Source organism: Strix aluco, chromosome 3, assembly GCF_031877795.1.
Source record: "Strix aluco isolate bStrAlu1 chromosome 3, bStrAlu1.hap1, whole genome shotgun sequence".
In the NCBI taxonomy this organism is placed as follows: Eukaryota; Metazoa; Chordata; class Aves; order Strigiformes; family Strigidae; genus Strix; species Strix aluco.
The window spans coordinates 80454909-80481329 of NC_133933.1; the positions used below are offsets into that span (position 1 = coordinate 80454909).

General features: G+C 40.8%; 1 protein-coding gene across 3 annotated transcripts in view; it reads left to right on the forward strand.

The window, feature by feature from the left end:
• Positions 1-2286: 2286 nt before the first annotated feature.
• CDK19 (cyclin dependent kinase 19) overlaps positions 2287-26421 on the forward strand; it is a 130571-nt gene continuing 106436 nt past the window's right edge. For all 3 annotated transcript variants that reach the window (XM_074819330.1, XM_074819332.1, XM_074819333.1), the window contains exons 1-2: positions 2287-2539; positions 21609-21684. In XM_074819330.1, the coding sequence (XP_074675431.1) occupies positions 2412-2539; positions 21609-21684 (204 nt within the window). In that variant the 5' untranslated portion in view covers positions 2287-2411. The remainder of the gene's footprint in view (positions 2540-21608; positions 21685-26421) is intronic.

Genomic DNA, 26421 nt, shown 5'->3' on the forward strand with positions numbered 1-26421 from the left:
ATGAATTATAGTAAAAATCAGTCTTATAATTACATGGTGGAAATTGAAAGAGTAGAAGCGCCTTAGTGATGAAAATGGGCAATAACTGCTAATTTTTTGGTCAAAGAGGGCAACGGGAACTACTTGTAGAGTTTATTATTACCAACAGCAGGGTAGTCCTTATTCCTAGTGACTTTAATACTGGATAGATATATCTGGGTAGCACCTACATGCTTGCCTTTTTAAGTCTGTGTCCGTCTCTTCTCACTGTTGGCTTTGATTACCAGGTGACCAAAGATGTGAACGCCTTGCAAAATTTAAATGGTTAGCTCTAATTTTAGTAAATGTCTTTAATGTTGACACTGAAAAATCAATGGTCCTCTCTCTCCTGTGTTTAGGAAATTTCCCAGCTCATGATTTAGCCTTGTTAAGAAAGATCCATATCTGCAAATGCAGAGGGAAGCACTTGTAGTTCTCTGGAAAATATTACTTTGGTAAAGGAATGATGAAGTTTTCTGAGAATTTTGGTTGTTAGCTACCTGGCACAGGGGAAATTCTGAATAATCTATTGCCTTCTGGAGGGAATAATCACTTCAAAATGGTTACACTTTTTCTGCCATTGCTTGAGAAACAAACTTCTGGTTAGGACCTCATGACTTAGCTATGCACTAGTAATCATATACAGTACCTTACCTTATAGTGCAGTTGACCCCTCCCTTTGCTTTGTCAGCAATGACAGCTTCTCATCAGCTCTACCCCTCCCATCCAGTGCGTTTGGCAGTGGAAAAACTTTCCATTTAGGTAACTAACGTTGGCTGGGCAGGTGATGAGCCAAGATGGTTTCCGTATATGGACAGCCTCCGTTTTTACTCTTCCCTTCTCTCATTTCATTCTGTTTCATTCACTTGCTGCTGACTGTTATAAACTAAGGTTGAATACACAAGGTGGGGATTATTACTTGCTTGCATGACAGGATATAACCTTGGCATTCTGTTAGCTCCATGTGGTGCTTCCATAATGCAAATAAGCTTGTAGAGCGTGATGTTCTTCACAGAGAAATCCCTGGATGAGAGAGACTGAGACATAATTTTTAAAGGCCTAAGTATTTCTATGATCTCAGAATACTCAGCGTGAAATCTGAACCTGAAGCAGCACTGTGTTTGCCTGAAGAGCTCTATGCTTTATCGAATCAGAGTGCCTCAGCGATAAAGCTGGGTTAGGATTTGAATGCAAACGCTGTAATCTGCCCCCTTGATCCTTAGTGTGAAACATGAGTTTATTTAGCAGCGTCCGGCTACACCTAGTCGCTTTCTGAAAATTCGTGTTTCCAACGCGGAACGGCAGCGACACGAAGGTTACGCGGCGCAGGTCGCCTCCGCCTATTCCTGCCTGTTCCCCGTTCGGCCCCACACGGCCGCGGGCCTGCAGCGCGGCCCCGCCGAACCGGCACGGCCGGGGCCGGGCCGGGGCCGAGGCCTCCGCTGACCAGCCGTTTGCCTGGGGCGGGCCAGGGCCCGAGCGCTGCTGGCACGGGACGCGGCCCAACGGCGTTCCCGCGCGCCGCCTGACAGCGGGCCGAGCGGCGGCAACCGCCTGAGGGGCGGGGGGAGGGGGCTCCTCCCCAGCGCCGCAACTCCAGCGGGCTCAGGCTGCTGCCTCCCAACAGCCGCGGGGCCGGGCCCGGCCCGGCCCGCGCCCCTACCGGCGTCGGGCGGGCGGCTGCCGAGTCCCACCCGCGCCCCGAGTCGCCAGCGGCGGCAGCGACCCTCCGCCGAGCCACCGCGGGGGCGGGGCGAGGCCGGCCAATCAGGCGGCAGCACCCAGCAGGGGGGCGGGGCCGGGCCTTGAGTGGCAGCTCGCGAGATAAACAAGTTGCCGCACTGTTCAGCGCCGCGCAGCCCGGTGCGCGCTACGAGACGGCGGCGGGCGCCCTCCATCCCCCCTTCCCGCCCCGCGAGAGGCGCGGAGCCCGGTTGCGCCCGCCGCTCCCGCCTCTGCCCCGCAATGTGAAGAGTCAGCAAGTTCCCAGCGGCCGCTGAAACGCTCGGGGTCTCCGGGAAGCGAAGTGCGCCGACGCCGCCTGGCCGGGGCGTCTCGGGGCATGCCGGGAGTTGTAGTTCTGCTGCCGCGGCGTCCCGCCCGCGGCGCCGGGGCCGGCGCCCGCAGCCGCACTACGACTCCCAGCATCCCCCGCGCCGCGCCGCGAGGAGCCCAGTTGAAGCGGGTAGCGGCGGAGCGCACCCCCTCCCCCCCCACCCCCCCGCCGAAAAGCCCCAAACCAAAACAAAAACAAACCGCCCCCCCACCCACCACCCGCCCGCCGCCCCCGCCGAGCCCCGGAAATGGCGGCGCCGGGAGGGGGCTCCGCCAGCCGGGGGTGCTGATCCGGCCGCCGCGTCCCCTGCCCGTCCCTCCCCGCCCATGGGCGAGACATGGACTACGAGTTCAAGTCGAAGCTGGCGGCCGAGCGCGAGCGGGTGGAGGACCTGTTCGAGTACGAGGGCTGCAAAGTGGGCAGAGGCACCTATGGGCACGTCTACAAGGCCCGCCGCAAGGACGGGTAAGGGCCGCGCCGCGCCGCCGGGCCGCGCCGCCAACGGCCGCCGGGCCCCCCCCGCCCCCCCCCCCCCCCCCCCCCCCCCCCCCCGTGCCGGTGCCCTCCCCTCCCCGGAAAGTTTCAGGCAGCTCGCGGAGACCGGAGCGCGCGGGCAGCCGCCGCCCCGCGCCGGGAGCGGGCCCCGGTGCCCCGGCCCTGCGGCGAGGGCGGCCCGCGGCCCTGCGGCGCCGTGTGTGTGTGACCGCGGGTCGGTGCCCGGCTGCCCGCCGAGCCCCGGCGTCGTGCGAGGGGAAGGCGAGCTCGGTGGCTGCGCCCGCCGCCCGAGTCCCCCGCCTGTGCCCTCCGTCCTGGTGGCCGTGGGACGCGGCAGCGCTCCGCCGGCGGTGGCCGAGGCCCCGGTGGCGCGTCCCGCTCTGCCCCCTCCACCGGCGCAGCGGGCTGGGGCTGCTGTGTCAGCAGGGTTGGGCTCGTCTTTGGCTTTCGCACCGGGTTTCAGGTCATCGCTTTCGTCTTTTGTGTGGCTGCGTTCGCGCTGTCACATTCTGCTCCGAGAACTTGCAGGGGATTGGAAAAGGAGCAAGTTTGATGCGAGGAGCACCTGGCTGGCCGACCGCCCCTCCCCGGCTTCTCCCGCTCAGGCCGGTGCGACTGGGCGGGCCGGGAAACCCCCGGGGAGTGTGCTGGGCCCTGGTCTGGCCCTAGCCCTCGGTACCCTGCTGAACCCCGAGCTGGGCAGGCTTGGCTCGGTGGTGTCGCGGGGAGGCTCCTTGTAGGCAGAGCTAGCAGCTTCTGGCAGCACCTTGTGCACAGGTGTGCGGGAGGTCTGTCTCCATCGGCCCCCGCTTCCCTGCGAGAGCACGATATCTCTCCCGGTCCCCAAATACCTGGCTGCTGGCTAGATCCAGAGGTCGTTTAGCCATTAAGCCCACGCATGTTGGCTAAGCAGGGCTTCCTTCTTCCCTGGGGAAAAGACAGCTGCCACCATGGGGTAGGTGTCCCGTGGATGCCATTTCACCGTGCAGTGGGGGACTCGGGTTGAAGGTTGTGATTGCTTGACTGGGCTGCGGTCGTTGGAGGGGAGGTGGCCTGATGCAGGTGCAGGTTCCAAATACAACCTTTTTCTTTCAGAAAGGCCGTTAAGCGCTTTTTCAGTGTGGTGTGTGAACAGTGCGCAAACACGGACTGTGTTTATAGAAGTGTTCTCGGCATATTGTAAAGTTCAATTAAAATATACTTGTAAATCGGAGGCAATACCTAACAGAGAGCCAGAGTAATAGCTTTCCGTTATAGATAGGCAACTGAAACTTTGGAAGACTGGATATGGCAAAATGGCAATTTTAAAAATAAAGTTCTGGAAGTGGTTAATGGAACACTGCTGCTTTAGATTAATAGAGAAGTCCAGGGATTTCTCTGTAGGAGTAAATTGCATTCATGTGTGGCTTGAAAATTTAAACTCTGGGTTAAGGGGATGTAGTATCAAAGTGATTAATAACTGAAAGGTAACACACTAATTCAGGTGGAGAATTAAATGCTGGGAAATGAGCTCTGGTTCTGACTGGCTTGCTCAGCAACCTTAAGAATACTAGAGCAGAGCTAACTTGGAAAGGAAATGTTAAAGCTTTTCTGGGTATTACAGCTGCCACTGAGCTTTTCTAATATTTGTGGGTTTAGTAGTCATATTTTCTTTTTAAGTTTTTATTTATTTATATTATATATATCTATGAGATATATCAGAGGAGGTGGTAATAAAAACACCCAAAATGCTGGTTAGTTGCTTTTTGCTGTTCTTTGATAATCCTGAAATTACTGTTTATAAGAACAGCATAAAAGAGGCAGAGCTTTGGGTTTACAATTTTATGAAAAAAATATGAAATTTGATGTCTGTTTCTAACTTATCTGCTTCATTTCCATCATTGACAATGGAAAGCCGTTGTAAGAATTACACTGATGTTACAAAGCACCATAAAGGACATGTCTGCAAAACCCCTACAATAATAATAGTATTATAAATGCAAATAAGTAGTAAAGCAAACGTAAACATGATAAAAAGATAGCTAATGTGTCAGAGTTTGAAATAATCAAAGGGCAACCTTGAGCCGTAAGAAAACTGACTGGTAAAAGGAAGTGCAAAGCTTCAGTAGGCAGTCATATAGATTGAAACGCAATATAATATGGCACAAACACAACTGTACTATATACTCAGAGGTTTTACTTCATGAAGCTTGGAAACTGGGTTATTCTCCCTTTTTTATGGCATTGGTGAGTTTACTCTCAGTTGCTTTTGTGTAACTTTGGGACCTTGGGTGAAAGTAAGATGTGAACAAATCGGAAAAAGATTAGAAAACAGCCTACATCATTAAGATAAGGTGATTTCCTTATGAAAATGTCCAGCTAAAGTGTCTCTTCAGGGTGGAGGATATTTAGCATTAATTCTTAACTTCAAGGCGTCTTTAATGACAGAGAGAAACTTTTTCCAGTGCTGGGGACAGAAACTTAGCAGTGATGCATATTTATAGTGTGCTGATCACTGGGGGATTTTGAGCCTCGTGTAAAGGAATTCTTCTTTGGCTGATCATCAAGACTGTTTCAGTATTTCAAATTTGCAAGGCATTCCTGTATAAAAGAAAAAGATTCTGGCTACTTGCTTCTTATAGTCAATTTACAGCCTCAGGAGGCTGAGGGCAATAAGAACCTTGTAGCTCTGCAGAAATTCCACTGAGAGCCTGTCACTTCATGTTTCAAAAACTTGGCGTATAAACTTTATGAAATAGTAAAATGTGTTTATACAGAGCTTGGCAAGCTGTTCGATAAAATGCTTGTAAAAAAAGTGGTTGCATTGCTTAGATCTCCGTGAATGGCTTGGGTATAAAAGCAGTTTTTTGACAAAGTAGCAGCTTAGTTTGCCTTTTTCAGCCTAGAGTAGAATATCATTTGGGCATGTTTCTAGTGAGCTGATTGATTTCTGTGGAAGTTAAAAGATATATATATGTATGCTTTAAAATAGGCTGTCAGATTTGAAAAATGTTGGTGTGACATTTGCATGCACTGCATGAGTATATTTTAAAGATGTTGAGCACCTGCAGCTTCCATTTACTTTAATGGTGTTTAAGAGTGTGCTCTGATGAGGTCTAGTGGTATTACCCGTGTTATGCATTTAGCTAAATTAGGCACCTGGGTTTACAAAACTTTCATTAATATCTTTTTAGTCCAGAAGGGCTAGAAAATAGGGGTCTTTATGTGAGCTGTCTAATGGTTTATTTCAGTGTACACAACTACTGGACCAGTGGCTTTGAGGCACGAAATAGTGATATAAGCCTTGTGATTACAATTCAGTTGTCAATGTTAAGTTTTTAGCTCTTTATGTAGCTGGAAAATCTGTTACAATTTTTATGTGTATGTATTACCTCAAAACATCATGTTTCATTAATTCTTTTTGTTTTTAATGTCATTAACTTGCATTAACTTTTTTTGGATGCTTGTTCACATTTGTCCAGTAAAACAAAGAATGCAATTTTTCCAGTCATGGTCAGGAAAGTGTGATTTTTTTTTTTTTTTTTTTTTTTTGATGCCTTACCTCTCGTCGTTACATTCCTTGCTGCTTCTTTGATGACAGTTTAAGCTACGATGCTGTGCTTAGTTGTTTCACTTCCTGTATCTCCTTATGATAGGGGAGGCAATTTTTAGGATGAAGTGAGGGTTGGAAATCCTGTTTGTTTGTTTTATATGCCTGGATTATTTCCCTTTACTCTTTGTGAAAGATCAGTTTGTCATGCTGCCCAGGCCACTACAAAGTATTTCTGTTCCTTCACCAGGATGTCAGCTCACCTGCAGGAGGATGTTTGGGACGAGTCAGCAAGCTGAAAAGATACCACTGTTGGTTAGTCAGGAGTGCGCGAGGAATAATGGGATGCACGAGTCAAGTAGAAAATAGGCCACTGTTCTTCGTTCTCTAGCAATGACAGCAGATGTAACACTTGCAAAAGCTGAAATCTTCATGTGAATAAAATCTTTCTAGTTATTGCTGCTTCTGCTTACCTTTAAATGAAAAATTGAGCTGACTGCTTTCTCTCACGCTATGGCTATATTATTTTTCTTTGACTCACTAACTGGCTTGGGCAACAGAGGTTATTAAAATAAAATTACAAGCGTATTTTTTTTCTTTCCAAGTAACTATGTAGGTAATATTTTTAATCTGTATGTTTCAAAAGCATGTATGTGCTTTTTAATCTTGTTACGGAGGGAATGACAGGAATACAGAGTGATCAGCTTCCAAGATGATGGCAACAGAAGGGCCAAGAGAACCCTGGGCAGGTCTCAGGCTCGTCACCTGCTCAGTAGCTGGTGCAGATTTATATGCTAATTAGTAAGATACTTTTTTTAAAAAAAAAAAAAAAGTCACTGTTTGTAACTTGACGTATTACTTTGTTGCTAATGTATGTATGACTTGCAAACAAGAGAATTGTATAAAACAGGCTTCACCTTAGCTTCCAGATATGGAATTCTCTTTTGGAAATTGGGCAACAGTGAAGCAAGTCCAAAAACATCACTGTAAAATATAGGCATGGGAGGGGGGAGACAAATGAAATCTTCACCTCACCCCCCATTTTGAGTACTGTAAGCATAGGTAAAGAGGAGAATCTGTTTTCCTCCTTGGACTGATGCCAGTGTGCAGCATTAATGTGAAGTTCTTGACGTGGATCTGCAATGCTTACAGCAACCAAGTCCACACAAGAGTCAAGTGAAAGTTAGGACATGGGAAGAGAAAGGAAGATGAAGTACACAGCCAAGGCAAGTGTATAATGTAAGCTAGGGATGCTGACTGTGGTCCTGGCCGTGTAACCTTTTATTTGTTTTAGGTTTTTTTATTTAATGAATCTTACTTGTTTGAAGCAGAAGTGGAAAAATACTGATTGAGAGAGAAAAAATAGTGTCCTGTGAGGCATGGCTCTACTGAAAAAGCAGGCTTTCTCCTGGGGCAACTTGCTGTGGTTGGGGTTTCTGCTAATACCAGTGTGTTGTTCAGAGGTTGCATCTGGTCACACTTACGACTGAGATCACTGTGGTGGTAGAAAACTTTTAAGCATAGATGAGGCAAAGGTAATCTGCTTATTCTCTTTAATCAGTATTCATATAGCAGTAATTTGTGTACTGTTCTTCTCGTATTGCTATTCTGCAGAATTGAAATTACTGAAGTCGTATTGCATGAGTGTGTCAGGAAATGAAACTTGGACTCAAGTTGACTAAATGCTACAAGTGAACAGTATTGGCGATAAAATCACAGGGGAATGGGTACATGTGTACTGCAGTTATGTTTACTGTTAAGAGAAGCAGCTCACTGATGTGGCAAGGATTATACTCTTGAATGTGAAACTGGAGTGTTATGTGCCAATGCAAGTTCTTACCTGTAATACATTTGAGAGTCTCTAATAATTTATGTATTTATATCTTACTATTTCCTCTATTTGACATTGTCTTAAATGTAAGTAATTTGAGTTTTCAGCTGTAGTTGCTGTTTACTGATGTAATCCTGTGACAGGCTAAATCACAGAAATATTGACCCAAGTCAAAAAGCAATGTATTTGATCCTGAACCTTTCTCTGCAGCAAAATCTCTACCAATGATGGTATCTGAAAAGCTGGGTTTTGCTCCTCACTTTCATAATTTATTTTTTTCTTGATGAAACTTACTATCTTGAGGAAGATAGAATGGGTGAAGGTGTTCATGCCTTGCTGTAATCTCTCAATAGCTAAATAAACCTAAATACTAGATTTACCTGTGAATCCTGAAAATCCTTCTTACCACTGAGCGCTCTTAACGTGTGAGAAGGAGCAGCAGAACTAAACCAAACCTGTCTAACTAGTTGCCTGCATGCAATGCATTCTAATAGAAAACTCCAATCTAGGAAGAGATTGTTAGTATTTCATAACTGTGCCTTACTGAGAGCTGCTAGTGCAACTATACTGTGGCTTTGCTTCTAGCCCATGAGGGCAGCGCAATTGGCGATGAGTAATTTTTAGTGCTTCCCGCAGGCTCTTGTCTGTGGTCGCTCCCATGGCTGTTTTGGCCTTTCCTTTGTTACTGTCCCTGAAATGAAGTGCAGAAATGAACTGTACAGCCTATAGCCTTTCAGAAAGCAACAGCTGGTGTTCCGTTTGCTACTATGGGAAGCACAAAGGTATTGTGGTGGTAGTGGTAGGAGCTTGAGGAAGAAAGAAGGTGAGTAGAGGATAAGAAGTTTCTGGTTACAGAGTGAAGGGGTTAAGAGTTTTCCAATAGTGCTGTAGGAAAAGGAAGTAAGAGCTTGAGGGGGAAGAAGAGATTGCTTTCTGCCTCCTACTTGGTAAGAGGGTGCAAAGCAAGGTAGAACAGGGGCTAGGTCAAAAGCTAGATACTTCTCATGTGAACTGCTTGACATAGAAATTCAGTATGTCGGTGTATTTCTGGGTCATCCAATCTAATCTTTTGTGTTGTAGGTAGAAGTGTTGTGAAGTTCCTTTCATAAATTTACTTTCAAGATGAGTATTTTCACATAACGCATGATTTAAAAAACAAAATAAAAAAAACAACAAAAATCCCCAAGCCCCAGAAGTTGCCGTGATTCAGAATGCTACAGATGTGTTTTCACAGAAATTCTGGATACTTGTGCAATGTTCTAACCAAATTTCACTAGAGATTTGTTAGTAACATTAAATTTTCCCATATCGTTTGAAAATACCTACTGAAAGGGTGTGTTTGCCTCTTCTGTGGCCTTAACCAAGCTCATGATTTACATAGATGCCTTCTGACCCAAGTCCTTCTCCTCTATTTTTAACTGCTGAGTTCTACATTGTGAAATAAGATTCTGCTTGCATGTGCTCACTGCTGCTTAACGTACGGTTCAGGAGATGATGCGGTCTATGTGTATGATCGAGGAAGGGATTGTTAGCAGACATGATTGGCAGCTCTTACGTTCTGCTTCCAAAGATATGTCGTTTCTTGAGCTTCTTTGCTGGCATTCAAGAACTGACACAGACTTCAAGTTTTTATTCTCTTTTACCGAAACAAAGTATTAGAACTTAAAAAAGATTTATTTGTTTCACTAACAGCATGTTTGCCTGAAGGGATGCTGAAGCTGGTCCAGGACAACTGCTTTTAGAATAAATTGGCTAACTCAGCATGTGACTTTAGGAAATGAACAGTTTCTACTTGTATAGCAAATACAAAAACTTCACTGATTTGACTTGAATTATGAGTGCCATCTATCTAAATAATTTAGGTTTATAAAAGACCTCCCATCTCTGGGGACTTGGTTTACATGGATCCCTTGACTGTAAGTTAGATGACTGACAGGTAAAAATGCTGGTTGTGATGATATTAGAAATTATTATACCTCTTGTGAACTTTAGCTATCTCAACAGATTTAAGAAGAAAAAAACGTATAGAAACCTTTAAAATCAAAATTAGTTGTTGCTAACAAAATCCTGTGAAAATCTTTAAATCAACTGATACTTAACCTCTGTATCTGTGGGAGCACAATTCTTTTCATTTAGCAGCGTTTTGGGTTTTTTTTAGAATTTATGAAATATTAGTGTATCTAATAAGATTGTCTGAAAGGGAAGGAATATTGTAGAGATAGTATTTAGTGACCTTTGCAAAATTGGTGTCTGTAAGTGTGAGCTGGGTTTTTTGATTGGTGTGGGTTTTCTTTTTTTAAGTTTTTTTAATTTTATTTTATTGGAAAGCAGAACTGGCTTTTCTGGTTGTGAGAGAGATTGGAGGAGCTGAGATTGCTGGAATAGTGTATCTCTGAAGGGCGTTACTCATGTTTGCTTCTGTCTTTCCTGGGATTAGCATTTTAAAATAAATATTTTCAGATGAGGCTACTGCATAACTGCTTGTTTCTCCCTCAGTTGCCATCTGTTTCCTACAAAGTTCATGATCTTGTAGGGTCATTCATCTTGTAGGTGAAACCACCTTGAGGTCAGGCTTCCTAATAGGCAAAGCAACAGCTATAGCTTCCTGTGTGTGCTGGGAGTGTCAGATCTCTTGCTTAAGGGTTCTGAGCTAAATAAGAGCATAGATACGAACTGGGGACAGTCTCAGACAGTATGGCTTTAAACGTGTTCCCATAAACTGGGCCTCACGTGTGGTATGATTATTTTTTTGTTCATTCACTGCTGACTTAAGTAGAAGATGCTATTGATTTCTTTTTACAGTCAAGTGAAAATGAATGTTATAGGGAATTGACTTGGAGGCAGAAGCTAGATCTGCTGGAGTGGAAACTACATTGAGGTATGTTTAGCTGTTTTGAGGCAATGTATCTGGTTTCCTCATGCATTGATTGCAGGAAGAATCAATCCTTTTTATGTGGCCAGGTTTTCTGCCTCTTCTGTCCCTCCTTTCTTTCCCTGTCTTTACTAGAGCACCTGAAAGCATTACACAGGTAATGCTGGGACTGTGCTCTGACTGCGATTGTCCTTGACTCTCCCACCCCTTTGGTATGTCATGGGGTCTGAGAGCTTGAAGAAATCTGATGATACAAAGGCCACTCATGCATGAAATTCTAGCAGCATGAAATTCTAGCAGCATGAGATTAACTGTTTGACTCCTAAGTAGATTGATTTGAGAGAGATGCTTCTTATCTTATGGCTCATGAGTTCTGCAAATTCAAAGCAGTTTAGAGAAAATTTTCACCAGTAATAAGACTTCCATGGATTATCAGAGATTCATGCTAATATTTAACACCTTGCTCATTCAAAAATGCCATGTTCCTTGCTTTGGTTCATTATCATTAGTGCAACTGACAGTGGGCTTCAGCCTGTGTCTTTGAATGTCCCTATTTCTGAAACAGAGTTCCTGTATGAGTTATTGCCATGTTCTCAAGGGCATTGTAGACTTCAAAGTTAGCTTTATGTTCATACCTTTTGATTAAAAGCAGTCATTGTGTAGGATAACTGGTTGTTCCTTTGCCCAATTCTGTCATGCTCCAAATGAGAAAGAGGTAGACAAATTACCAAATTTAATTTGACCTTCAGTTCAGAACAACCAAAAGACCATTACAAGTTGAATGCCGTTTATTCTACCTTTAGCATGATTTCAATGGTGGGAAAAAAATGTCAGCGTAAAACTTTATCCAAGCAATGCTCTTAAGCTACAGAAAGAATGCGAGAGAAGCCTATTCTGACTACGGGAGTAGTCAATTCCCATAAGGGAAGCAGAACATGGTTCATGTTCCCCAGGAACAGATAGGATGGTTGCCAGCTAAAGACCGTGTTTGTTGTTGGGAAGTAGCAAGACTCTCTTAGCAGCTGCATCTGTAACTCTGTGAAATCCTAATTGTCTAACATTGAAGTGAGGAAAAAAAATTGAGATGCTGCATTAGCAATGATGATTTTTTTTTTTTTTTCCATTTCAGGCTGAATTAATTAGACCTCGTGGTGACTTTGTAGAATCTCATTCTGGTCCTTATACCTTCTTGTGAGGGTGTTTTTTCGACGTGGCAGCTTTCCAACTGTAACAAATGTGCTCTGTCTTGCTCTGCCCATACAGAATGTTGGGTCTTGCTTCTTACTCATGATTTGGGTGGCAGCTTTCATTGTAAGGGTGGTAAGCTTTCATGTAGGTCTGGCTATGAGAATTGAAGATTTCACACTAGATCATTTGAGTTGGGAAGTCTGAAAGAAAAGAAGAACAGAAATTGTGCAACAGGCCTCTGATAAATCTGGACTTTCTATATGCTTTAGAGGAAGCATTTGATTGTCATGAGCTAGAAAAGGAAAACTGAGTAACTCTGTTTTTTAGGCCATTGTCCTTCTGATAGGTCTTATATTGAGTCAATACTTTTTTCTTCTGCTAATGCATTATAATGATTTAGAAAAAAATCTGCATTCAGTGTTTCAAACAGGTTCTCACCAAAGAGACCCAAAAGAAATGCAGGCTTCCTATTATTTGGTGATTTTAATAGTAATTTCCCACCTATCAAAGATGCAGCATTTAGCACTACAGAGAAAGAGACCTGAGGCACATTAAGCTGGACTGTGTAGTTACAGTATGTTCTTACACTATGGCTTTAGGAGCTATTACTGAAAACAGACAGCTAATGTTCTTGATGTATATAGTTAGTCACAAACACTCTTCTTATAAGTGATTTTATGAAACAAATGACAGATTCTTTTTTGGCATAGTCTAAAGGACCCTGTGTCTGTGGCCTTGGTACACAATTCACTCCTAAATAAAAGTTTGTTTCCTCTTTATTTCAGAGGTATTTTTCTCCTTGCTGCTTATTTTAAGGTAGCAAATCCTCACATGCAGTATCTTTTCTGGAAGAGAGGTATTTCCTAAATCTATTCACTATCTGTAATCAAGCTATCTATAAAGAAATAAGATCAGGTACAGCTCTCCCCCCTGCTTTAATATAGCAAATGCTGGAAGAAATTACCTGGAGCAGCAGAATAATTTTACAGCTTTCAAGGTTTAATGTGAACACTTCAGTTTTTACCTTTATAAACAGGCTGTCAAGTCTACTTATGCCAATCTGTTATAAAATAAGCCTACTCATATGAAATTCACAGTTCTCAGTCACTCAAGATGTTTTGGAGCCAGTCTAATTTTAGCAATGGCAACAACCTGGTAGGTGGTTGAGGTCTGTGAGTTTTCATCAGTAGATTTAGAGTGAGGGTGGCAGTGACTGAAGTTTATTACAAATACGAAGTTTTATTATTATAGTGTAAAGGCTAAATTTTAATAAGATTAAGGTTAGTAAGATTTCCAATGGTCTGTTATTACAGAGATCTTAAAAATCAATCTGTGTCTGTGAAATAATCTGAAACTGTTGTTAACAGTTAAAAGGTATCTATGCTACAAAGATTTGCTTTTAGTTTTCTGAATTAGAAACTACTGGGCAAAAAGGAAGAGAATATAGTGAGGTTATGTGTAATAGTGCTGGAATAGTTCCAGTCTCCTCATGTTGATATTGAGAGATTTCTATTTCCCCACTCCCAGTCTAGTGAAATTATATGTGTAAAGGAATTTTCTTTTATAACAAAATCTTATCAGTGCTCAGATTCACTGTTTTGTCTTTTTGATCAGCTGTCATCTCATACATAAAGAACACATCATCTATGGTAGGTGAAGATTTTTTTTTATAGGTATTTAACATCTTTTGTGAGACTCTGCGGAAGCACACAATATAAGGGTGTTGTATTTAATAGCAAATGGCTTTGCATCACTTTAAGAACTTGCCTTGTTCTTTAACATACGCATTTCTTCCTGAGTTCATAGACTGGTTTCCAGAGGAAACAGAAGGCTAGCCATATTGACACTGGCTTTTAGAGGTACATCTGGGGATATTCTATAGATAATAGAACAAAATCTGGGTATAGTTCAATTTCTAATAGGGTACTGTGATAACACTGAGTGTCTATTCGTATCTGATGCCAGTGGTGCTTTTAATATGATCTCTTTTATATGGCTGGAACACGCCAGATTTTTCAGCAGGCTAAGTTCTGTGTAACTGTTCTGCTGCATGTTTCTGATAATGAAAGTCAGATTTTTTTTTTAAAAAAAGGATAATTGTTATAATCAGTTGTTCTATATTTCAATGTCTCTGCAATTTATAAACGTTTATAGTAGACTTAATTTTAGAACACTAATTTCAACAAACAAAAAAGTTCTAATTTTTTGTTTGGAAGTTTTTTTTTTAAACCAACAAAAAAAATTTTTTTAAAAAAAATCCCAGATTGTTCTAGAAGTCCTGAGTTAGCCTTCTTTCGGGCATGCATTTACGGAAGTACTTGATACTGGCAAGTCTATAAAATTATTGGAAAATGGAGTAGGAAACTACGCTTAGTGTTCAGGAATTTGTTGCATTTTGAGAAGAGTAAGACCTAAAATGACACAAGCTTCTGCCTTTTATTTTTGCTGTGTTCATAAATTCCAGAAGGGCTTCATGTATGAACTTCAAGTCTTGGAGACAGCAGAAGATAAAGAGAAGTGCTGCCTTCTGGTGTTTTTGTATGTATATGCTGAGGTAGCTGGCGTCATCTGGGATGTCTGGAGGAAGACCTAGCAGAGTTTAGTGAGTATTGTCAGGCAGTGACATCAGTGAGCTGTGTAGCATTCAGGTCCTTTTTTGAAATCTGAGATGAGAACATTGTGAGACAAAAGATTCAGAAATGCAGTATGAAATGTAGCATATTGTTTCCATTCTGAAAAGTGTTTTCCTTGTGTGTAGCTGGATCAGCCTTGGAGATGATCTTTTCATGCTAGCTCTTTTTATAATGCATAGTAGAGACTGTCCTCTTTGGTGTAGGTTTGTTGCCTTGCTCTGACTTTCCAAGTTACTTTTAGATGTTCCAGACAAGATGCAAGCTCAACTTTTAAAGATAGTATAGTCATTGCCTGCTGGGAAGGTTGGCTTCCCACCCTGGCACGGAGAGGAGAGTCCAGGCCCAGGTTTGAGCAGATGAGGTGACGTACATGTCTGCTCTTTCTGTATGAGGAGTCCTTTCCTCTTCCCTACACATGTGCGCTTTTCTATTTGCAACACTGAGAAGATTCCCACTAAACCTCTGAGGGATGCATCAGTAGGCAGGCCAACTATACAGTCCACAGACATTAATGAAATGGTAAACCTTTCACTGTAGTGGAATGAGGTGAAAGTCTGCCTAGTTTCATCTATTCTCTTCATGGCCAAAACCAGCCAAATATAACTCAGGTATCCATGTCTTACTGGACTGGGCTGTAGGAACAACCTGTAACTGCTGTGAAGTTTTTTAGCAGAGCAGCAGACAGCTGCCCTTGAAGGTGAAGAAAGACAAATCTTTTAAAGGACTGATGTGGTCATAGATTTCTCTTAAATTTCTGTGTACTATCCTTACTGTTTCACATTTTGAGTTTCTTATGTAGCTCTGAAAATGAACTAATATATATGCATTGAAATTCGGCGTGTGCACTGTTCTCTAGAAATAAATTAAGATCAACCTGTAGATTCCCAGTTTCTGTCATTTGTGGCTGGTTGCTGTGTGGGTGAAAAGGAGTTGGCTGAGCTGCTAACTGGATAAGACTTGATATGGTTTGAGGATAATGATAAAAGAAAATTACTTTCCTAGTCTGTTAAAGAACATGTACTCCAGTGACACCATGTGTGGATTTTTTTTGATCTTGTAATTCTTTTGGGTTAGTGACTATTTCTGTATGCATAAAAAACACTAAAGCATAAGAACTCATCATTTTTTAAGGAAGGATTAGGTCCCTTTTTCCAGTTCATCATAGACGTTTTACTGGTACCATTACCTTTGTAAAGGGCTATGGCCATGTGCTATGTGTAGAGTTAAATCTGAGCAGCCTGCATAAGGTAACCAGTGCTGAATGTGATCAATTTAGTGGCTTTGCTGCCATGTTCCATATACCATGGAGCATTTTCAGTTAACTTCTACGTGCACTTCAGTGTCATGGTTTTGCGTTATCTTGGGGGCTGAAGTTTGTAATCCTTGTTGGTGATCTCCTGATGAGTGATTAACTTTGTGCTGTATGGCAGCAATTAAACAAAGCGATTGGAGCGTACCAAAATACATGTATGAATTCTGTGTTCTGGGCAATACTGTGTTTGAAGGACACTGAACTCCATAGTGTTCCCAGGCTTTGTCCTACAAAGTCACAAATGTTTAAATTCCATTAGTGTTGCTTACGAGGGTGAATTGTTGTTGTTTTTCATTAGGTTTTTCTAGCTAGGTCTTGGGATGTTTTTATGGTGCATTTAATTTGTTTAAGAAAATGTGCACTTTATTATTAATTATATATGATAATGTGTACTTAATTTAAGAAGGGTATTATTATAGAATCACAGAATCATCAAGGTTGGAAAAGACCTTGTAGATCATCCAGTCCAATCATTAACCTAACATTGACAGTTCCCAACTACACCATATCCCTAAGCACTGTGTCAACCCGACTCTTAAACACCTCCAGGGATGGGGACTCCACCACCTCCCTGGGCAGCCCATTCCAATGCCTAACAACCCGTTCTGTAAAGAAATGCTTCCTAATATCCAGTCTAAACCTTCCCTGGTGTAATTTGAGGCCATAAAGGCCATGAGGCCATATTAGTATATACTGTAATGTTAATATCTGTATTAACTGATGTAGTAGTCACAGTTGTAGCTTCAGTGTGATTTCATCTTTCAAGCCAGTTCCTTGATGTGGATAATTAATTCTAAAGTTGGAATGTATGTTAAATTATCTGTGAATTCAAGAGGGACCATCATTAAAAGTTTTAAAATTTGAATAATAGGGATAAAACAATAGTTTGAATCATACACAGTTTTCAAATCCTCCTGTTTTTCTTATGGTCTTGGGCAAGTTGTTTCTAGTTTTCCATTGGCTTGTTTGTAAAATAGTTTTTCATATGATAGGAGCACTCTGATGTACAATTGCAGTAGTTAAGACAGTTTAATTCCTTTGAAATGTTTTGATTATTCTAAGTCTTCTGAACTGCACCCTTCTAAAGTGAATTTGGTACTTTCTTCTTTTCAAAGCATTTTGAAAATGGAAACGGAAAGTGTTACCCAGAAGAAGTAGTAATCATATTTTCATTTTTGGCATTGAATACTGCAGTTGGACATAAGCCAGCTCAATAAAAATTTTTGGGGCAAGAGAACAGAATTTTCCTTTGCATGGTACAAATTAGAATGTTAACATTAACCTTACAGATTGCAGAATGGGATTTTGGTGTGGGAGAAAAGCTTAATCTCAAAGACCAAGTTGCAGCCTTACACTGGTACAGATTTTTATAACAGAGGGATGCTCTCAACAGAGGGATGTGAGGACTCTGGCATTTGGATGCTGCCTATGACAGTCTGAAATACAGTCAGGAAGTCTTCAGGATGGGGATATCTCATGTCAGCAGTTTCATTTTTGTAAAATGTTAATCCCTCTTAAAATAGCATGAATTGTAACACTTCTGGAACTAGAAATAATGTTGATTTTAATCTTTACTCCTAGTTTTGGGTAAGGGAACTTGAAGAGTTAAGAAGCCTGGTAGTGGTGCGATGTGATACTCGTTTTGTCGGGCAAATTCTTCTGCATCAATTTTGAAAAGCTTTAATAGAAACTGTTAAGTCACAGCCTCTTAAGAAATAGAATTTCCTTTCAGGTCTGTTTTGCTGTGTTTTGTGCTCAGATTCAGTGAGCAGATTGCCACCGTTAGCCTGGGGTGGCTGTTTAATAGAACCTGCTTGATTAAACCTTCGTCTATGCAACTTGCTCCCTGCTCTCAGACAAACCCCCATGCAGCAGGACCTTCAAGTTAGTTGGCCTGCTCCCAAGCGTATTTCTGTGGACCAGTTGAGAATGATTACGGACAAAGACATCGCTTCTGCTTGGCTATCCCTAGGCCTTTTGCCTCATACCAGAGCTGTGTAGTTTGTTGTTGTTGGGGTTTGGTTTTTAAACTTAATCATGGTTGTTCCACACTCTAGTGAAAAATGTACTGATATAGAATCTGTCAGAAGAGGATTTATGAAAACTTTCCTGCTGTATAATTCTGTACAAGTTCTTGAAATGTCTTCAGAGTTCACTAGAGTGTGTCTATATATTCATCATGAAATAGAAATACTTCCCCCCTGCCTCAGGTGTTTCGTAAGAGCATAGGTCTTTAGGGAGTTGAACAGTATACTTACCAATCACACACACCATTTGACATTATTTATTGAATTCTTACAAGTGGGGAAATAGCTAATAAAGTACCTATTTTTTTTCTTCAGTCATTTAATACCATTTTATTGAGTAACCAGAATTGTGTATTTCATCAGATTGCATTGACTGCCTTGGTTTTAAATATATTTCTTTCTTTCTCAAATTACCTTGAGATTACTATTAGATGGGAAATATTATTAGTTAAAATACCACTTGGTGGAGATCTTTTGGGAAGTGTTTTAAACAGCTGTTATGTTTGCATAATAAGAACAGTTAACTTTGGAAAAGTATTCATATAGACTTGTATTTCTGCCAAAGCATGTAAATGGTATTTATGTATTTAAAGGAGGCTGTGTTTATGAGTCTGAATCTGTTGGTAAAAAATAATATTTTTTGAGATCTAGCATATGGTATCTTTGGAGTTCTTTATCCTTGATACCCATTTATTTTAGGTAAGTATTTCATTATCCCTATTTTTGCTAAATGTTCACAAAACCCAATGTCCTAGAAGCTCAGTAAGATTACCTTCTTTTCCCACATGATCTAATACCTTAATTTGTTGGGTTGTTTATTTTTTTTTAAGCATCTTTCATAATTTCTCATTTATATTTTAAAATCCTATGCAGAGTGGCTGGCTATTAAGCTCAGAGTAGCAGTGGTGTTAAGCAATGCTGTTGAAGGCCATGTGTGCCAAACAGCGTGCCTGGTCTCTGCAGTGACCTTCGATCTGTGAAGGTCTGAGTAACTGAATGCAATGCTTGCATCTGTAGGACTAGTTCAAGGGTAGCCGTATCAGCGGGGTGGTGTGCCCGGTTAAGTAGACATGCCAAAAGAAGGGTGTGCTGCAGTGCTGTAGGGACTACATTGTTTTGGGATTCAAGCTGATATATGTGCATGGGATTGTTCTGTACCGTGTAGTTTAAACATGACTGTAGTTTAAAAGCTATGACCAATTTTAAACATCCAGAGTTGGTTTTGGTTCTCCAGACAATACAATATTGTCTTCACAGTCTTAGTAAATGATCTGAGTTATGGAGTTAATACTTTGCAGTTTATGTAAATCTCTGCATAGATAGCAGAACCGTGTATGAGAGCAGATGGGCATTTATTATTTACTCTTTAAAATTTGGACTAATTAATGAAATCAAAAGCAATTTCTGTGAGATAAGGTATGAGCATATTACCTGTGAAGTTACACATTTCTTGGTTCTGCATCTTGAGCAGTGTTCTTGTAAATGACTAATTCATGAAAATAAAGGGCTGCTCAGTGGGGAGCAAAGAAGGAATCTGAATTGTCCTGTCAGTAGATCCTGGTGAATCCTTCTGCTTAGGAAACAGACATGTCCACCTCTGAAGTTATTCCTGAAAGTGTACTTGGTGAACAGCTCTTAGGAGCTGTTAATGCAGTATTTAGCCTAATTTTAGTAATGGTAACTTCTTAGGCTTTAGCCCTTGAAAAGTTTTGGGTGTTCCTGCTCTCCCCCCACCATGTACAGAGTCAGAAGCTATATGTTTAAAATACTGTGATATGAGGCTATTTCATTTTAATAGCATAGAGGAATAAAAGTTTGTTTTACAAGAGGAGGGTCCAATCTTGTTATGTTCATTTGTCATGTGTGTTGGTTGTTAAGATTTGCATCTAAGTATCTGAATAGGTGAATATTTTGGGGGTATTTGCAAGGCACGATGTAAGTTGTTGTCCTTCCCATTTCTGCACAGAAAATCTGTGCAGAATGAGAATGTACTTCTCTCTTTGGCAGTTCCAGAATAATTTAGGTCACCTCAAAGAAACCCGTTCCTTTAGTTTCAGCTGCAGAAGGATCTTCTGTTACTCCAAACCTATCTGGAGAAAGAGGCCCTTCAAGCCTGTAGCCTCATATGCTTGATCTTGCTGTCTTAGAGATCAATGCTGCACCAAATCCCAAACACATCGAAACACCCTGCTTGAAATAAAGCAGATTGTAATTCCATTACAACTGAATTTCTGTTTTTTAATTTGGAAGGAGTATCTCTTCAAAGATTTCCAAAAATTTCATGTAAGTGCTTGTTTGAGAGAGGAATAACAACTATTTCTGAGTTAAGGTGCAGCACCAGAACTTGGGTTTCCCAGTTGGAACAGCTGCTGACTGACTCCTACTTCAAAGGTGGATTTACTTTTTGCAAAACTTGCAGTGCACTGAGTTCTCATGTGTAGTCAGAATACATCTGGAATTTTTCTTGTTATATTTTTGCTTCAAAAAACGTAGTGCAAAATGGAAGCCAAGCACAATGATAACTATAGATATGCATTGTGAGTTTAGCTGCTACTGCAAATTACTGAGAATAATGATCAGCTATAGTTACTAGTATGTGTAGGCAGTTACAATTTCTGGTCAATTTCACCCTCTCCCCACATTCCTCTACTCAGCTACTTCTCATCCCATGACTTTCAGAGATGGGGGTCTGAAAGAGAGTGGGAAAGAGGCTGGAGTTGGGCAGGACACAGGCCTGGAGTTAAAAGCCAGAGAGGCTGAAATGAATTCACGTTATTTTTTCAGCGTAGCAAAACAAAATGTTTTGGGACTGGAAGAAGGGGAAACTGAAGTCTACCAGAAATGCCATAGGGAATTTGGATGGGGGCCTGTGGGTTTTTGAATTGTAATTGGTGAGTCTGCAGAAGTTCATCAGCACTGTGGGTATCAGTGCTTATCAACATCTATCAATGGTAGCCAGATCCTGCACAACCTTATTGTAGGCAGTAAGCTGGTTATGTTGTATTGTCAGGGCTCTGAGATATTACTTCATTATGTTGTGTCGGTCTTCCCTCTAGATTGCTTCAAACCATGATTATTTAAAAGTGTAGTACTGTGTTCGGGCTGAACATTTTCATGTTCTCTGGTTTTGTACTTCAGAGCACACAGTTTCATATGCTGTGTAGGGGTCTGTCAGTAGCCAGCACTAATTAGAAATATAATTAGTTAAATAGTATTTCAGAAGTAAAAGTGGATTGACAGTGGCTCATAAAATAAAGTAAAAATGTGGTTTCTAGGTATTTCTAGGAGAGTTTTCCAGGCATGAGATATGACTGTGTGGCTCTTTCATGGTAGTAGACAGTATCCTGGAATTTCAGGAAAAGTGTCCTCCAAAAGTCTCTGTAGACATATTTGCAGTTATCTGTATGGTTTCAGAGAGAAATGGACATAGGATAATAAAGTTTCTTTATGCAGGAGTTTTTGTTTGGAATTTTTGAAGTATGTGTTAAAAGGAAACTTGCTTCTAAGTGTAATTTCTGTATAAAAACAGATTGGCTTTTCAGCTTCTTGATCCAGACCAAATTAAAATCATTATACTTGTATGGATTGGTGTAATATAAGTGAGAGCTAAAAATGTTCCTCTCTGTTTTGTTTTTTTTTGTGTACAGAAAAGATGAGAAGGAATATGCACTGAAGCAAATTGAAGGTACAGGGATATCCATGTCGGCCTGTAGAGAGATTGCAGTAAGTGTACATCAATGAAAGTATTTTTACTGGCATTATTATTCAACAGATTTTATTTTCTCTGAATTAATTAACGTAAAGATTATTTAAATGTTTTCTTTAAACTATGGAAGCATGAAGGTTATTCAAACATGAGCTTTTCTTAAAATGCTTTCTAAATATTTTTTTTTTTTCAGTGGAAAGAGGTGCTCTTGCTAGGTAATAGCAGTGCCTCTTTCTGATATGATTTTATTTTATCTGCTTGTATGTGTTGAGAGGGAAATACATATGAACTATTTAATGAAGATTTATATTAAAAAGGGATGTTTTTAAAATGACTTGAAGGAAAAAGGTTCTGAAAGATTACAACTACCATTACAAGTCTGCTTGCTAATAATGTATTTTATTTTGAACTGATGATAGCTTACTCTTTAGTACCTGAGAACAGTTTGTTGTCCTCATTCCTTATTTGTTTTGATAAGTATAGAAAAATTTCATAGCAAATAAAAAAACTAGCTTTATTTTTTATTAAATTTTATTACTCTTATTACATGTGTCTGCAGAAAAAATGGATTCAGAAATTACACACTTCTAAGCATAGTAGTGTCCCATCTTTCCTTCAAAGCTGATAAAAAACAAAATAGGTGCTTGTATATGAAAGTAGAATTTGATATTTAAATGTTTTTTACAATTGAAAATGTGCATTACTGTCAAAGTGCTGGGTAGCAAGTAAAATTTTGTAATGCAAGAAATTCTTGCATTGCAAAAGAAGTACACTTCCTTAATTAAATATTTACCTTGTTTTAATGCTGTCACTATGCTGAGGGCTGTTGAAATGTGTGTTAGGATTGTGCTTAAAGCTTTTTATAATCTAGTAGTGTTGCATTGAAATACAGCATTCAAGTGTGCAATGCAATGTGAGGCATTAGAAACTCGTGTTCATGAACTGAACAAACCACTGTATTGTGTTTGGTGCCCATGGTAATTCTGTATGAAGAGACTTAGCAGATAAAACTACTATCCTTTTAAAGTGATTGTCACTGTAAGGTCAAGGTCACTCAGGGATTTGAGAGGTGGCTGCATTGCTGTCAGTCACTTTACACAGAATCTACCCAGTGACCTTCTTGCTAATATTTCTGCCTTTGGAGGAGATAAGAAATCCTTTTTTAATATCAGTACTAGATTATATTCTTCTTACTACAAAGTCGGTTTTGACAGCATTGAGGGGTTTTTTTGTTTCTTTGATTCTTGTCCTTTGTTTTAAATTGTACTACTGTGGAGATGATGCGTGGAATAGTCCGAAGGAGACTTTCCTGTTGTTGCGATAGCACTGTGATATGGAGCTGGTTCTGTCATACCTGGACACGATATCATGAAGAAGTAGAGAGAGTCAAATTGGTTTCTTCCTCTGATAATACATTCCCATTTCAGTCTGGATTTTTTTCTTTAACTTAAACTTTTTTTTTTCCATTGATGAAGCTTTGTGCAAAGCTCAGTAAAACTTGGGAAATTTCACAACTACTGTGTAAATTGCTTGAATCCTCTCAGTGGTTCTTCCTGTAATTCTTCCTTGAATGATTTTTTACTCTTCTTCAGACTTCATTGCAAAACTCTGTAACCTGAGATAATGTAGTAAATCACTGTTTGCTTCAGTGAAATTTCAGGTTGTTCAAATATTAGAAATGTGAGAAAGATAAAGGTGAACTAGTTGAAAAAGAAATATGAACTTTTTGCCATACAGAAGTAAGCAGAATCAAGTGCATTTTTCATACGGAGAAGCAGACTTTGAATTAATGCATTAGTAGTTAATCTTGTATTTAAAGGCTTAGATAGGTAACAAAGAGAATAATGTTTACTGATTAAATAAAAATTACCAGCCTGGAAAGAGACCATGTTAAAATGTCATGAGTAGTTCTTCCGACATTTAAACAGCCCCCTCCACCACCACCACCCCCAACACCGAAAAACCCCATATTTTGTGGAAGCTGAGAAAATGAAAGAAGCACCAGTGTGCGTGGTTCTGTGTGTTCAGAATATTTTCATAATTCTGTAACCTGAAGGCACTTGACAGTGTGGCCAAGAAATATATTGCTGAACTAAAAGGCACTCGGTTTTGCAATCCAAGACCATTTTGCGTGTAGTATTGCCTAGACACTCAGAATAAGATCTACTGGCTAACTTTCCGTAAGAGAAGGCAGACGACTCCTCTTTTCTGATGTTACAGATCAAGTTGGTCTGTCTTTGCTTAGGACTTTGAAAAACATAAAGCCTCTTCTACGGCTATTAATATGAGCTTTTCCTGGAAGAAGGCTTATGTCAGCAAAAACACCATATAGGCAGTGGCTCTTGGGGCAAGTGATGGTTGCTTATGTTCAACTGTAGGGTGATACCTGCTGAAGGAGTCCATATTTCAGCCAATTCTGTTGCATTGAATATGAAAATACTAGAGGGGATTCTTATATGTTAAAGAATTGGGGGGGGAAGCAGCTAATTTCTTCCCTATAACTCAAGTCTATTCTGAAGATAACTGAAATGCCAACTATTTCAGTGTTCTTGTAACGAGACAGATTACTGCTTGGCTTAAGCAACAGCATTTTGGAAGAGTAGAGCTGTAAAATAATGAATGAGAATTATGAAATACAGAGTTTTCATTTTTACATGATTAGTTAATGAATGTGACACCTGTTTCAGCTCAAGACTTGTATTAGCTTATTTTGGAACCAGTGACAGATGAAATGTTTTCCTTATTGCTTGAACATCAAGGTGGGGTTACTAATTCCTTTTGTAACATGGGCAAAAAAAGTTTCCTGAATTCCTAGAGTTATTTATAGACAAAGTGACTCTAGGAATTTGATAATATAGTTTGCACTGTAGAAGATGGAAGAGAAAATACATTTTTAGACATTAAGACCTCAAGGAAACTCTGGTCCTTTCCATTCAGAGGTGGAACATCAGAGCATATTCATTGCAAGGTAGTTTGAAGATACATTGGAAGGCTGTGCGACAAAAGAGCGTGTGGTTATGCTACTGGGTGTTAGGCTGTGTAGCTAGATTTCTTGATGCAGGAGGAACTTTCCTGTATCCTTTGATTTGACAGAAGGAAACTAAAGAGTTGAATGTAATCAAGTGTAGAGATAGACAAGCATAATAAACTGGATTTATAAATAATCCAATGCAAGTTTTGCAAAAAGTTTTTCTTCATTATGCTGAAAAGGTAACAAGTGCTTTTTTTATGGAAAGGAATACTTTTATTCAATTCTGCTGTCTTTGTGTTTTACTTTTTGCTCCTTACCTTATCTAAGTAGGTTTCTTAGAAGGGCAAGTGGATACAGAAGAAACAGACCAGAGGGGTATTATTTGTTAAGGCTGTTTTTTCCTGTGGAGTATCTTGGCCATCATCTGTTAAGAACCAATAGCTATAACTTCAAAAGTCTGCAAACAGCTAATGGTAATGGAATTTTGTATTCAAAAAAGCACCAGGGTAATACAACTTTATCTGAGATTTCTTGTCCAAAAGGCTTTACTTCCTATGAGAGGATTATGCTGGTTACTTCAAGTACTTTGCTTTCCACAGTGAAGAAACTATAAACTTCTAATTGTGGATTTTGGGAAAAACTAATTCAGAGAAAAGAAAAATATGAGCCTTTTCTTAATCAGTGCCATTCACTGGCTACTTTCAAAATTATCTGGATATGTAGCCTGTCCCGTAGCATGGAAGAATATTAGTGCAATTGTTCGTGATACATAAAGTTTGCTAACGGTGTAAGAAAAGTACAATCTCATTGTATTAATAAAAGGAGAGCAGGAGAAGGCAGTATAATGTCTTTGCTTGAATTTCATTTTTTTATTCAGAGGAAGAAACTAATTTGGTGCCTGATTTGGACAGCAGATTTTAGGCTTATGCTGCTGGACCACAAACTGTTCACAGCTATCTCCAGTGGAACTTACTTTAGTGGCTAAGTCGTTTCCAAAATTTGTGGTTATCTGTTGCTTTTCACATGAGGAATTGCAGAAAGGCTGAATGGTAGTAGTAATCTGGAAGTCCTCAGAAAAATTGCAGTCTTGAACAACTTGGGGATTTACAATAAGATTATTGTTACTGGCTTATTTAGCTGAGATGGTGGAGTTTAGGATCCTAAGTGGAGGGAGCATGTCAAAAAGCAGGATCACATCCTGCACTTTAGGAGAGCAGACTTCAACTTCTTCAGATACCTGATTGGAAGAATCCTATGAGATACAGCCCTGGAGACCTCACTGATATTCAAGTATCACCTTGTCTGAGCCCAAGAAGTTCCATCCCAACAAATAGGAAAGCAGGCAAGGGCAGCGGGAGGCCTGTCTGGATGAACAAGGAGGTCCTTATTGAACTCAGACATAAAAAAAAACATCATATATGAGTTGGAAGCAGGGATTCGTAACAAGAGGAGTATAGAGTTGCTGTTTGATCTTGCAAGAATAGGGGTTAGGAAAGCCAAGGCTGACCTGGAGTTGAGTCTGGCAAGGGACCTCAATGGCAACAAGAAAGGATTCTACAAGTACAGGCTGGAGCAATGGGCTAAGGCCAACTGGATGAGTTTCAATAAGGCCAAATGCTGCACTTGGGCCACAACAACCCCCAGCAGCACTACAGGCTTGGGGAGTAGTGGCTGGAGAGCTGCCAGTCAGAGAGGGACCTGGGGGTGTTGATTAACAGCTGGCTGAACATGAGCCAGCAGTGTGCCCAGGTGGCCAAGAAGGCCAATGGTATCCTGGCTTATA